The following is a 14460-nucleotide window of genomic DNA, read 5'->3' on the forward strand; positions in this document are numbered from 1 at the left end:
GCATAAGTCACATCCACTTCCCTGTATCTCACTTTTTTTTTTTAAATGTGCTTATCATTTCAGATTAATTCAGCTGCTGAGAATCAATAATCTGACTACCAGGACTAATGCAAATGCAATATTAATTCAACATTCCCTTAAGGAATAGAAATGTGTATAAGAAATCAGTTCTTGAAGAATGGCCCGCTCAGAAATCTCATCACTTGGAACATAGGTGAGAGTCACAAATAAGCCAAAAGGGCAATGCCAAAAAACACATGCTCTTTAGCTATATTTATAGGAGAGTCACAGTCTCCCTCAGAATCCATTTAATTTTTTATCCAATGCTCATAAAATATTAGACTGGTTTCCCTGCTTATAGTATAAATTAGAAGCTTCTGATGAGATCATGAGGAGTGATCTTGATGTACCAGTGGCTAGTACATTCACAGCAATGTCAAAAGCTAGCCCCACAGCAAGCAGCACCTAGAAAACACTCGACTCTTGTAGTAAGTCATAGTAAAAACTGCCTGAATAAATTAAAGCCACTAAAAGACACAAGATGTTTAGCAAACAGGGCCATCTGGCACACAGGCAAAGAGCCCTTTATTCCTTAGGAGCCCCTAAAGCTATCCCTGAGTTAAGTAAAATGGTACAACCAATGTGTGCATATTTTGTGTATTACACAAAAAAAATAAGTCATTATCAGCAAATTCTTGAAGAAGGCAGGCGTGTAGGTTCATTTTAGAAAGATTTCCTTAAGTTATTTAAATCGTAAGACTGTTTTGGTATTTCAAGATGTATTTTCCAATTCTCTCTTGAAGCTGCCTCACTAAAATGCCACATTCCTAGATTTTTTAAAAAACAAACAAAAAAAACTAGGGAAATACATTACTAGAATGTAGTCATCAAAGAGATCAACTTCCAAATAAACTATCTTTTATGGTTCTCAAAAAAAAACCAAATTTTACAAGTGAACAATTTCAAATTGCCACAAATTCAATTCATCAATAGAATGTGAACATGTTTTAGATCAAATTACTAAATTACAATTATGAAAAGTGCTTGGCTGAAGCATTTTATTCACAACTGAAGCAGGCTAGTAAGATAGGGAATTAATAGATCTGGAACCTGGCAGAGCGTCCATATGGACATCAGTAACTCCCATGGCTGCTGGAAGACCCCCACCCTCAAGATTCTGCTATCCAGAACAAAGACTTCTTCTGGGAGCAAGGAGAGAAGCCCTGTATGTTCCCTAGGGACTTTATCATTGGGTCCTCACTAGTGGATTGATCGGTGAAGTAATCAAAACAGCAAATAGCTGGAACCCCTCCCATGCCATTAGCAAAGGGGTGGAATAATTAATAGTTTATAAAGCAAACCACAAGGTCTCAGCACATTCTCGCCCTGCTCTCTTACCTCTGGACCTGTTCCTGCCCTCTGTGCACCCCTCTCGTCATTTTTCCTCTGCCACGTGGCCAAACAAGTAAACCTGGGGATTTATAATCTATAAAGGGGAATTGTAGCTTGTAAATCAGCCCTCTTTATCCCTTTCCACCCCTTCCTCTCTACCTGGGACCCCTTATCTATTATTTTCTCCCATTTCTCTTCCCTTCCTACCTAAATAAATTACTGACCTAACTCACCCAGCGTGCTCTTGAAATTCATTTCTGCAGCATAGCCAAGAACCTAGATAAAATCCGGTAACAACAACTACAGTAATTAACACAAACTATTTTTTATAAGGGAATTCACCATCAACCACAAATAGTTGTGACCATTTACCAGATGTTTCCAAGTTATCAAGGACTTGGAGTATTATGTACTTTCCATAAATAGAGAATTATTTTTGATGGTTCTCATTCAACTAATAATTCTTTGGTGGGCCAGGAAGTGTTCAGTTGATTTACAAAACTAGCATTTCAATGAAATAAATTTAGTTCAAAAAAATCAAAGCTTTAAAACAAAACTAAACAATGAATTGCACATTTAAGTGTAAAAAGCCCAAATCAGATCACAAATTCAGAAAGGAGTTTGACAACACCTGTCCCAATCTCCTCCCCAGATTTTAAAACAAGTAAATATTAAATATCTAGGCGAGGCATTGTCTATTTTCTACTTAAAGATCACAAAAGACAGACTTCATTATAATACTTCTTTTTTCTTCTGCTCCCTACCCCCAAAACAAAAACAAAATAAAAAGGCAGCCTCTCCTTCTGATTTACATACTTCACCTAAGTAAAGTGGTGCTTTCTCCTAGTCACCTAAGCCAGAAACCTTGCACCCACGTTCATTTCCTCCTTCCCAACCCTATCTGGTCAGTCTCAAATCCCATCAATCCATCCTTTCTAGCCTCTCCCCCACCTGACCCTTCCTTTCTGTTCCCACTGTGACAACCCTAATCCAAGCCTTTACTACCTCCCTTCTAGGTTCTTGTCCTGGCCTAACAGTCCTCCAGCTCCCAGCCGTCACAGAATTCTTCCTAAAGCTGAGCCTTGATCAGCCTCACTCCACTGTTTGTAAACATGCAGTGCTGGTTGAGGCCCAAGACCCACAATCCAGTCCCCAAATACAGTGTCCAGCCTCACTTGGGACCACTCCCTTATTCAAATCTTGTCCCTCACCGCACATTCCCAAACACCTCTTGTGCCTTTTCTCATGCCTCTGACTGAAATCTCTTCTTTCCTTTCCTCCCTTTTTCATTTGCTCACTCATTCATTCATTCAACCAAAACTTCTTGAGCTTTAACTCTAAGCCAGGCACCGTGCTAAGGTGTAGGGATAAAATGTTGACCAAAAACAGGTAATACTTGTCCTCCCAGAAATTATAAAATACACTTTTTGCTCGTCAAACTCTTACACACCCTTCAAAAGCTAGTTCAAACACTTCTATGAAGCCTCAATCACCCTGGGGAGTAATGATCTCTTCCTTTCTTGGGGTCCTGGGAATATCTGCATTCATTTGCATCCTCTGTCATATGTTGAACTGCACAGTATTTGTTTTCTCTTCCTTCTTTACTCATTTTGTGTATCCCCAAAGTATTAGCACAGTGCTCTGCATCAAAATCTACCCCACCCAAATGTTAGTTTCTTCTATAGCAATTTCCAACCACTTACAGGTTTTTAAGTGATGCTTTTCACTTCTGGTAAAAATGCATCTTGTTTTTTCTTTCGTTCTTTCTATCTTTCTTCTTTTTAAGGCTCGGGTATATTGAGCTATGGCTAGAGTAAAATCATTTACTTTTGGCTTTGGAATGTGTTTATGGAGTTACAAATGAGAACATCTGATGTCTCAGGAATTTACTTCAAGCAAAATGCTGAAGCCGTCCTGTGATGACCTGGCTCAGAAAGAACTTAGATCAGGAGTTCTTAAACTTCTTTGTCCCACGGACCCCTTTGCCAGTCAGGTGAAAACCACAGACCCCTTATTAAATCCACACTATACTGTGTATTATTTAATAAATATATCACACCTGCACCAACATGTCCCCACAAGAATAATTTTTTTTTATTTCAATTCAAGTTCATGGACCCCTTGCTAAAAACCTGACTTAGATGGCATACAGTTTCCCACTTGGCTCCCCTGCAACCCACATGGATTCCTCATTACATAGCACTTCGGTTAAATTTTGTGTTTTCACTCAAGCGAATTGAAATAACTGAGCAAGAGTTTATCATTATTAAGATTGGAGACCGACAACCCCTTTAGAAATGCTTGAAAGTTGGGCAAAAGCAAGTAGTTAAACAAATCAATACCTAAAAAGTAAAAGTTGACTCTAGAGGGTAATGGAATTAGGAATTAACTGGAGGATGCATATTGATATATCTATATATCAATATATATTATATAGTAATGCTGATTTATGCATAGGTATACAAATATGATGCATACATCTGAAGTTCATGTGTTCAAGACAAAGGATGAGAAAAGTAGCCCTGAGCAATACTGGGTTAATTTTGCAAAGTTGGAATAGAGGAAAGGCTGAATAGTTTTCTGAGTTTTTAGGAAAATTTTATGCAGAAATCATTACAACTTAAGTTACACCAATTAAGCAGCGAGACCATCACCAGCCTGCAAAAGCAGTTTTCGTAGGTTTATAAAACCAGGGATCCTTTTGTTTTCACTTGTCCTACCAATAAATAATTACAATTAACTTGATTTACTTTTCCTTTTTCTTTTTGGCAGTTCACAGAAAGAAAAAAAAGCAAAATCATAGGAAAAAGAAGTAAAATTGTAAAAAAAAAATCTAATTACCACCATATATTCTCAGATAGGGCCTGGACATGAAGTTTGTACATATTCCACTACTGGCACCTTTCTTACCAATACCAACACTAGCTAAAGCAGAGGGTACAAGCCTACCAGGCAGGGCAAATCTGCTCTGTACCTATCCCTATCAGCCTCAGGCTCAGGACTTCTGGGAACCTGTTCAAAGGCTCCCCATGAAGAATAAGGACTTCTGAGCAGACTGCCTGGAGTTTGAAGCCCAATTCTGCAATTTACTAGCTGAGTGACCTCAGCTGATTACTTACACTTTCCAGGGCCCAGAGAGCTCTTCCCACGAAAGCCAATTCTTCCACTCTACTTCTTTTGTTTCAGTTAATGGCACCAGCATGCTCAAGGCAATCCAGCCTGTATTAAAGACTTTACTCCTCGTTTTCTTTAGCTGCTCCCTCTTCCGCCTATCCACACACCTGATCTGTTGTTGTCAAGTCACAGGGATTCAGATCCCCTCTTTCCATCACCTTTGCCACCTTTCTAATACAGGTACTTGTTTCTTCCCTTGGAACACTCCAGAATTTTTCTAAGTAGGTTCCCATCTCCTCTCTAATCCTTCTTAAGGGATACTATCATATTAATTTTTTGAGAGTATATATGTTCTCCATAACCAGATTGGTCAGCTTCAAACCAGATCAGGTACTTCTTACTTCTGTGACCTACAGGCAAATTACCAAACCTTTCTGGGCCTGCCTCTTGTCTGCACAATGGGAAGATAACAGTACCTGCCTCCTAGAATGGCTGTGAAAATCAAATGAATTAATATTTGTAGAACAGATCCTGGCAAACATTTAAATGCTCAGTAAGTGTTTGCCTTTATTTGCAATTCTATAGCACAAATCCAGGCATACCATGGACTGCCCCCAAACCCTAGAAAGAGGCTCATGGCTTACCAAGGAAACTACAGATTCCTCACCCTGGGATCCATTCTGCCCCATCTGACCTTTTAGCCTCCTCCTATTCCACATCCCCCTCGTTTGACCTGGACACACACCAGGCAAACTGGAGGACCGACTGTTCCTGAACATATGTTAAGAACCCCCTTCCTCTAAGTCGCTGTCCTTGCTAGTCTCTCTTCTCAGATGCCTCCTCTCAATTCTCTACCTGATGAAACCCTGTCTGTCCTTCAAACACTTTTTAACTCCTCCATGAACCCTTGTCTGAATTCTTCAACCAGACAGGCTCCCACCTTCTGAATTCCTCCAGGAACAGGGTTATGTTTCTTTCTGCAGTTATGTTTTCTCCACCTCTAATTGTACTCCTGCTATTTCCCCCTACAGGTTTAGAGCTCGTTTGGAGCAACTTGCGCATTCATCATCGTTTTATTCTCTACATTTCCTAGCTCTGTGTGATATGTTGGGGTTATAAAATAGACGGAGATATGGATGGTCAGAACCACAGCCACACCTGCTATGGAAGGGCAAGTCCAAACTAAGAGAAGTGTATGTGCTGCCCAGGCTCAGTCCTTGTCCTAATTTCAAATGACATCCAAATTTACAATACGAATTAGATGGCCTCTCCAGGAAGACTTGTCTTATAAGACGCAAGAAATATTTAGAATAAATTCAAAAGGAATGTGGTTTGTAGCCCTTTCCTAAAACACAAACATTAAAATCACAAAATTGCTTTTCTGATATATCAATATAAGAATAATTTTCTGCTAGATCTACCACCTAGAATTCAAGAGAAGCAACTAAAGACTTCAATGACATGAGCTTAAATAATGACAATCTCCAGCATGTTAGTTACCGCAATTGAACATGATGGTATATCCACACTCCCTACCCTCAGACTCACGACAGGTTCCCCAAACTCTAACCTCACAAAAAGAAAGTCACAACAATGCACATTCCCAACAATAGAGTGAATACTCAATAAACACTGCTGGCAGTGACATCATCCAAGTACCTGAGAGGGTCAGGGAGCAGGCTGTGCATAACTCATTCTATCTAGGAGCAGAGCTGTAATCTGACACCAGGGATTTAGACCTCTTTGCCTCAGCAACTCCCAGCATTCAGGGAACAGCAAAGCGCTCTTTCATTCCCACTTTCACTTCAGCCATTCAAGAATCCTTCCCCCAGCACCACTAAGAAATGTCCAGAAGACATCAATTTCAATAACCCTTACGATAAACTGATAAAAACCATTTCCCTCAAATAAAAGATATATTCTTGAAAGTTTAGAATACTCTCATTCTTTGAGCGTACATGTACCCACAAATCCACAGGCAGAACTGCCAATATCCCTTATAAAATCTCTAGAAAGCTTACTGGAGTGACTATAGTCCATTGAACTATGTTCTAACTGCACATTTAAGACAATAAGAAAACAAAATTAAATGTTTAATCAGAATATATTGGGCTCCTCTGAAACACCAACTCTTTAATAAAAGATAAAGTCAGTTCAGCTGCCGCTTTATTCCTTATTATCTGTTGCTTTCACTGAATGGAGATTTCTCCCTAATTTTTTACTATGCTTAAAGAATTAGCTATCTTTTTCCTGAAGATCAACAGTCTTTCACAGAAAAACAGTTCCCGACTCTTACCTTACACTGTCAAACCTCAATCCCACAGAAGCAAAGTAACCAAGGAGAACGTAAATCAGCACTCCTATGCCTCTAAGGCAAATAAAACCATGCCATGAAACTTGGGGCACCCAAATAAAAGAACTCAATAATCTGCCATGTAAGTAAAATCTGACTTATAGATATGACTTGGATACAGCTCCCTACAGCTAAAGTGTCCCACTTTCCAAAAATGAACAGCACAAACATCCTGAGAAACAATAAGAGACCTTGTGTACATAAAGCTTACATACCTGTAATACACACACTGCCCTGGACCCTGTGGGTGCTCCATAAATGCTAGCTGGCTGATTCACAGGGCAATGACAGTCTGGCCATGAGAGTGTTTGGCTGAACCTACTCTGGGGGGTGATAATGAGTCTTCAGTTGCTGCTGTTACAGGAAGAACCAATATAGATATAGCCTCAAAGAACTGAACTGTTGATAGGTTAAAATTATATTAACTTTCACTCTCTCCCCAAGCATCTGAGCCTTAAAAAAATTTGGTATTGTTACTTGCATCATTGGGCAAAGTGACTAAAACTACCATAAATGGTTCATGTTGCTTCCTCACCAAAGAGCCAATAAGCTAAATGGCTGAGAAAGGAAAAAAAACAAACAAACTTACTTTTCATAGACCAGCTCCTCATCGATGGAAAAATAGTGGGTATTTACTGTGCTTTTTGGTCTATTCCTTAAAGTAGCAAAATATAACCGATCTGAAAGACAAGTTTAAAAGATGGGGGAAAAAAACACATGAGAAATAGGGAAGATGGAGGTGGGGGTAGTGATAATACACAAAAGACTACTGCAACGAAAATAACTGCTGCCCATAATTTAAAGGCCCCAACGACACGTGGAATTCTTGTGGAATGCCTGATCCCTCCCAGAAGAGGATAGAGACCCACGGGCACAACAATTAAAGAGGCAAGAGGAGGCTGGTTGGAAGGGTTTGGTGGAGAGCACAGTTCCCACATGTCCCGTGTTTCAGGCCGGTGGGAGTAAATACAAGCTAGGTGGGAATAGATAGGAGCTCCCAGAACTGGAGATGCAAGTTTGGTTCAGAAATCTCCAGACCTGAGCAGCTGCGGGGGAGGAAAAGGCGAGCCTTCCCCAGCAGCTCGGTAAACTTCAAAAAGAGGAAGAGGGGTTGTGGTGAGGGTGTCTGGAAAACCAAGGCTAGCAAAGGTGGGATAAAGACGGTCGAAGAGATCTCCCGGGGCAGGATCCCTAGATTGTTGAGAACAGAAGCCCCGGCAGAGCCGGCGCTGTTACCACCGCGGGGCGGGGTGGCCATTCGAGCGAGCGGCGAAGGGAACGAGGGACGCACGACAGAGAAGCCGGAAGCAGGGGGTCCCCTGGGAGAGGAGCGAACAGAGTGGAGATAAGAGCGCGCGCAGCGGCTGCGGGACCTGGGGGCCAGGGAAGGAGCCCGGGTCAGTGGTCGGGACGTAAGGGCGAGAAGTGAAAAGGTGGGACCAGCGAGGACTGGAGGATGCGGGGCGGCTGCTCCTCACCTTTCATGAACTCGCAAGCCCCGATTAGTTCCCCAGACTCCGCTGCCATCTTAAGCGAGATATGCACCGGGACGGGGCTGGGTCGTGGCCAGCTGAAGTCACCCACCCCCGGGGGCTTCCCCACTGCCCAGGAGCTTGAGGGTTCGCAGTCCCGAACGCTGAGCCGGCCCGAGAGAGGCAGCAGGCGCCGAAAGCCGAGACGGCTGGGGGGTCAGCGCGCCGGGCGCCCCGGGGACATTCCGCGGGGAGCCCGAACCCGCTCCGCGCGGGGCGCACTCGCCCGGGGCTGTGGCCGCTCAGAGCCCGACCCCGCTCCTGCTGCCGCTGCCGCTCTGCCGCTGCCGCGCCTGGGAAACGCAGACCAGCTCTCAAAGCCGGGCCAAGTCTTCCCCCGGCTCCCAAAGTGATCATGGAGGAGCAGACGCCTGGCCCGGATCGCGCCCGTGGCTACTTGTGCGGCAGCGGGCAGAACTCGGCTGCCCGCGGGCTGGCAGCAGCTGCTCTGGCTCCTCCTTCGCCACCTCCTTTCAGCAGCTCCTCTTCCTCCTCCTTCCCCGAGGTCCACCCCCAGACCTTCCTCTCCGCCTTCCCCCAGCCCCCTCCACTTTTACGGCTCCACGGCCATCCCTTAAAGGGACAGCCCCGCTCCTTTTTCCGCGCCCCGGTTACCAAGCGCCTCGCGGGTCACTAGGAGCCAGTTGCTAAGGCTTTGTTGCCGTTCACCAATAAGTGCACAGGAAACTGGGCCCTCGGCGGAGGGGAGCCGGGCGGGGCCTCCAGGCCAGAAACTTATGAATGAAACGGGGGACTTGGGAGGGGATGTCGCGGAGGGCGCTGCTGAGGCCCAGGAAGCAAAGATGTGCCGGCGCCCCTTCCTTTTCTGCACCCACCGTCTTCTTCTACTCTAGATTCTTCTCAGTCTCTCCCTTTCTCTCGCGCCCCACTCACCCACGTTCTTCCAAACTTTGAGATGCAGGCACACAGGTAAAGACTTCAGATCTTCTCCATAACCTACCTCACCTCTAGCTAACCTTTCAGCCAACCTCCATCCCCACCACTGAGGGGCGTCCATCTCGACAAAAATAAAAGCAGCTCTACCTCCTAGCTCAGAAGTACACGTACGGGTTTCCTCTACACATACTAGAGTCTGGTATAACTTGTGCTTTGTTCTCACGGGGAAAAACGTTCCCATTCGGTTCCCCAGGTCTTCTCATACGGGCCGCCACTGCGGGCGCAAAGTCATCACAAACGCCTAACCCTTCCGCGGCCCCGGTCGCCCGGGGGGCGGGGCGGCGAAGCGAGGCCCGGCCGGAGCCAGCGCGGCGGAGGCGGCCACACGTCAACCGCGGAAATTAGCACAAAGCATTTCTTTACGTAATCCCCGCGGAAGCGCTGCAGCGAGGGGCTCCTCTCAGAGAGGCTCTCCATACTAAGTGAGCAACTTCCAGGCTGGACGTCCTGGGGAAGTGTCTAATTGGCGTGCAGTCCCTCATGTACGAAAATGGCGCGACTGGCCCCCCAGCAGTGGAGCATGCGCTCTGCGCGGCTTCTCGGCGCCGGCCCGGGCTAGAGCTGGGCTTGTTTACCTCTGGGCGCGGAGGGTGCGCGCACGTGGAGCGCCTCCTGACTGGCTTGGAGCGAGGACTCTGAGGCCGGCAGTGAAGCTCAACTGGCTTGTTTTTAGCCGGTTGTCCTGTTCCGCTGGTTCCCCAAAAAGCTAAACGATAAGCGAATATTACTTTGCTCTTTCGGAAAAATCTCAGTAATTCTAACCAAATAAACCCTTATTAAGAGTGTTAAAATGGAACCTGCCCTAACATCTAAATCCCTAAACTCTTCAGTCCAGAGCCATGAAAATTTCAAGCTGGAAGAAACCGTAAGAATCACTGCCTACCATTCACTAATTTTCACGAAGGGAGAAAAATCTCAAAACCGTTTTTAAAACTAGAAGAGAGTCCTGAAAAGATTCGTTGTAATGAGTGTTCCACAGCTATCCCGAGATGCTTTCCATGTTTTACAAGCTACAGGATGTGGCTGTAGAGTTAAAAAGAATGAAACAAATCTCAAAACATGTTCTCACGATTACTTCAATTTTGCTTAATGTTTACCCCTCAAAGTCTTCATGTTTATTCCCCCAAAATCTTGATTTGTAAATTCCAAAACTTATTTAAAGGAAATTCTAAATGAAGTTTTATATGTGAAAAACATGGAAAGGTAAATTGTATGATCTCTTAATAAATTTACTCACTTTGCTTAAAAGGCTAAAATAATTCAAAGATGGCAATCTATTTCCAAATTTGCTGAATTAAAATTCTTACAGAATCTAAACTCATCAACATATTTCTTAACTTTTCAATGGGATGTTATATTTGAAAATTGCATTAGAAAAAGAAGTCAGATTTCTCATTCAATGCAAAAATTTTTAATTTCTCAAAGTACAAATAGGCCAATGAAAAGAACCCCAAAATCTACATTTTAATTGATTACCTTCTTAGCTTCTGAGATGAATTAACAAAATTTTCTTTCATCTAATTCCACTGCACTGCTTAGAAATTTTGTTCACAAGTGAATTATGACCTCAAAAGTAGTTCTTAAAATCAAGAACGCAAGCTGAAAAGTTTATTTTCCCTTACCACACTTATAATACGAATAGTAGAATTAAATTTTGAAGATTTTAAGTCTCTATAAGTAAAAATTTTTAGATATTGCATGAAAAGAAAATAAGTGACTGTCAATTTAATTTAATTGGGTTTAAGCCAAAATCCGCACAACCTAAATGGTATATAAAATTCTATAAGAAAAATTGTAAATACGATTGTACCCAATCAGCAAACATACAAATCAAGGTTCTAATGAGATCATAAAACACTTTATTCTCTCAATTATCATGAGGTCAAAGTTTCTATTGCTTATAGTTTCATAATAAAGGCATGCTTTTATAGTCTCTGGAGAAATATAATGAAAGAAACTATTTCTGATCACCCAATTTAATATAAATGTAAGGAGCTGAAATATATTTTAGGCAGTAAGAGGTTTTCACACATAAAGGAAATACTAAGAGAATTAAGCTGTAACTGTTAAATGCAGGAAAGAAAGGCAATGTTGTACACAGAAATTTAGCGGTCAAAGATAGAAGAGTTCTCCAGTTTGAAAATGCCAACATTTAGTGTAACTCTTCAACCATTGCTTAAAATCCTTCCTGTAATGCAGTCTCCTAGCCTATGCTTCTGTACCTGCAGAGCTAGGAAACTCACTGTTCCTGTCAGCCCCAAATTATGAGGCCACCCTTTGGTTCTAATTCTGAAAACTCTTCAAAAAAATACAAAGGCAGCTCCCTTGGATCACCCTTTCCCTTTAATCTTCCCCAGATAATATCCCCTTTTCTTACTTTACAGGACTTCAAGTCCTGTCACTTTTCTGCAATGAGTCTAAATTCCCCATTAAGTGTGTCCCAGAACTGAAGACAGGCTAGTGGTGACAGTGTGACCAGTTCTGAGATCAGAAGAAAGCATTCATGAAGATCCATATGTGAGCAAAATCAACGAAAAACATAAAAGATCTAAGCTTTATCATTTAGCTGCAAAAAAAAGGAGGGGGATGGGTAATCTCTCTCTTGTTGGAAGAAGTCCAGGGATAATGAATTCAGGAGAATCAAAAGCCTGACATCTATGAGATTTACATATTGTAGTCTTGTAAAATTATCATTTCTCATTAGAATATCCCTTTTAGTGCTTGCTCAGTAGTGGTAATACGTTATCTAGGCAAGTAAAAGAAAATGTAGAATAAATACCCTGAATTTTTCCTAGAAATTAACTTTTAGATTATCTATGAAATAAGAAACAGTAGAAACTTGCACTTCTGAGTAGTTTGAAATTGAAGGTAATTTGAATTGCATATTTTTATTATTTCTTGTCTGATGCTAAAAATAACGTGCAGCAGTTTTTACTAATATAGTATGTATATATATATAGTAATTGTATATATTTATAATATTACTACTGTCTGTAGAGCCAAAAAAGCCAAAAATATGTAATCAGTATGGCTCATGTATCATGCTGCCCACAGATGGATCTTGGCTTAACCTTGCCAAATTTTCTATTACACTAATCACCAATGCCTGTTTAAGATTTCTAAACCAGAATCAAAGACAGTAAGAACCGGAAGAGACCTGGGAGGTCAGCTAGCAGCAGAGTCTTCATCAGAATCCATGGAGCCAAAGGGATTTACCTGAGGCCCCAACTCAGGAGGGAAGTAGAGGGTGATGGATTAGCAGGCAGGACTTCTACAAAAGATTTCATTTGAAAAAGATTATATGGCAAAATAGAAGAGGTAAAGGAGAAGAAAAGAAGAAAATGAACTCCATCGTGGATAATTGATGTTCCAAAGTCATATAGCTGGTTTCTCAAAGATCAAGAATCTCTTCTCAATTTTCTCTTAACTTAGCCTAACTTACACTGTTCAGCTCATTGGTTCTTAAACCTTTGAGATGATAAAATATCAAGCAATAATAATATACACATATAATATCTATAACTATTTTCTAGAAAAAATTTAAAGAGAAAAAAATGGAATAATTTAAGCCCATAATTCAACAATAAAATATTTGCATTATCTGCCAACGCTATTATTGTGATGTGGCTTCTATAAAAATTTGTATTTTTCTATCCCTGTGATTTATTGATAGAACACCAGCATTCTATAGAAAATAGTTTAAGAAATAGTGGTTTAGTAAACATTAAATAAAACAATTCAATTCCAACTAACATCTTCCAAATAAATGTAAAGAAATGGGTCGTCTTTGACTAGTGCAGACAATAAAGACTAGTTCAGTTTTAGAAGTAAAAGGAGGTTCCAAGACCAGATCTATATTAAATAGTGGTCAATTTATTGACCAATTTGCTATGTTTTTCAAATAGGCTAAAATCTCAAAGCATTTTTAAAATTTTATAGAATTTATCCATCTACATTTATTCAACATTCCTACTCTTATAAGGGAAAAGTTAAAAGGAACATTTTTTCTCCATACCACTCCTCACTCACCATCCTACCCTCAACTACTACCACCATCGACCATTATCACACTGCTGAAATACACTGTTAGTGAACTACAACTGTAGTCTTGTTTTGAATGTTTACTTCCATATGCACATTTAATGTCTGTGCTATGCTCTGTACATATTTATATCAGGAAAATAATAATAATTAATAGTTACATTTTACTGAAAACCGAGCACAGCAATTTATAACTCAGCTCTTAACATCAGTCATCTAGTAGGTAGATAGTATTATTTTCACTTTATAATAAGGAAAAGGCACAAAACAGATGCTCAACAAATATTTCGAGAATGGATAAATAAATGAATTAAAGACATGTTGAGAGATGAATGTGTAGCCTAGGGGCAGTGTTAAAAAAGACTGGCTATATAATCAGAAGTATGGGTTTCAGGCATTGTTCTATTGCTAACCATGTGTATTATCTTGGACTCAGTTTCCTCATGATGTTAGAAAAGGATTATAATAATTTCTAATTCACAGAAATAACTATAGAATTAAATAAAAATAGCATGTTACAATTCTATAGTGTAGAAATATTTATTGTTAAAACCTAGATTAGGAAATACTTTGTTATTTCCAAAATCAGATGATGACATTTGCTTGTATCTATGTATTATTATTTGAGTTTTTTTCTAGTCAACGACATAAGCAAAATATACACTCACAGAGAAGTTCTGTTTGTCAGCTGAAGACTCCACAGGGTACACGTTAGCATCCATCTTTCATTCCTGATATACTGTGACCATGGCAGCTATCTCTAGGGTATAACTGGGACCAGTGACCCCATTCAGGCATCCTCAGTGGATTCCAAAATTCCCCTTCCCTGGCTCATTTTCTCTCAGTCATTCTGTTCCAGAAGTCTGGGACACAAATGTTGTTGTTCCCTGAGTTCCCATGGTGACCCTTGATGCCCTTTTGGAACACTGTGTTTCCTGATGCCCACTCTTGTGCAGAAACTCCAGGAGAAAATAATATTTTAAATAAACTAACATGATACCTTTGGTTTTCATTTTTCCAATCACAAAATGCTGTATACTTATTGATGACCATTGTTATGTTGTTCTTAAT

General features: G+C 41.2%; 1 protein-coding gene across 9 annotated transcripts in view; it reads right to left on the reverse strand.

Annotated features, from left to right (window-relative positions):
- The window catches only part of CDC14A (cell division cycle 14A), a 193875-nt gene extending 179718 nt beyond the window's left edge, over positions 1-14157 (reverse strand). For 2 of the 9 annotated variants that reach the window (XM_058303118.2, XM_058303115.2), the window contains exons 1-2: positions 8338-8887; positions 7449-7539 (exon numbers count right to left, since the gene is read on the reverse strand). In XM_058303118.2, the coding sequence (XP_058159101.1) occupies positions 7449-7539; positions 8338-8386 (140 nt within the window). In that variant the 5' untranslated portion in view covers positions 8387-8887. Of the gene's footprint in view, positions 1-7448; positions 7540-8337; positions 8888-9435; positions 9850-14057 lie in introns of those variants that run through there. The other 7 variants (XM_004471680.4, XM_023582571.2, XM_012530321.4 and 4 more) reach the window with 6 other exon arrangements.
- Between the last annotated feature and the right edge of the window lie 303 nt (positions 14158-14460).

Source organism: Dasypus novemcinctus, chromosome 9 (assembly GCF_030445035.2).
Source record: "Dasypus novemcinctus isolate mDasNov1 chromosome 9, mDasNov1.1.hap2, whole genome shotgun sequence".
Classification (NCBI taxonomy): Eukaryota; Metazoa; Chordata; class Mammalia; order Cingulata; family Dasypodidae; genus Dasypus; species Dasypus novemcinctus.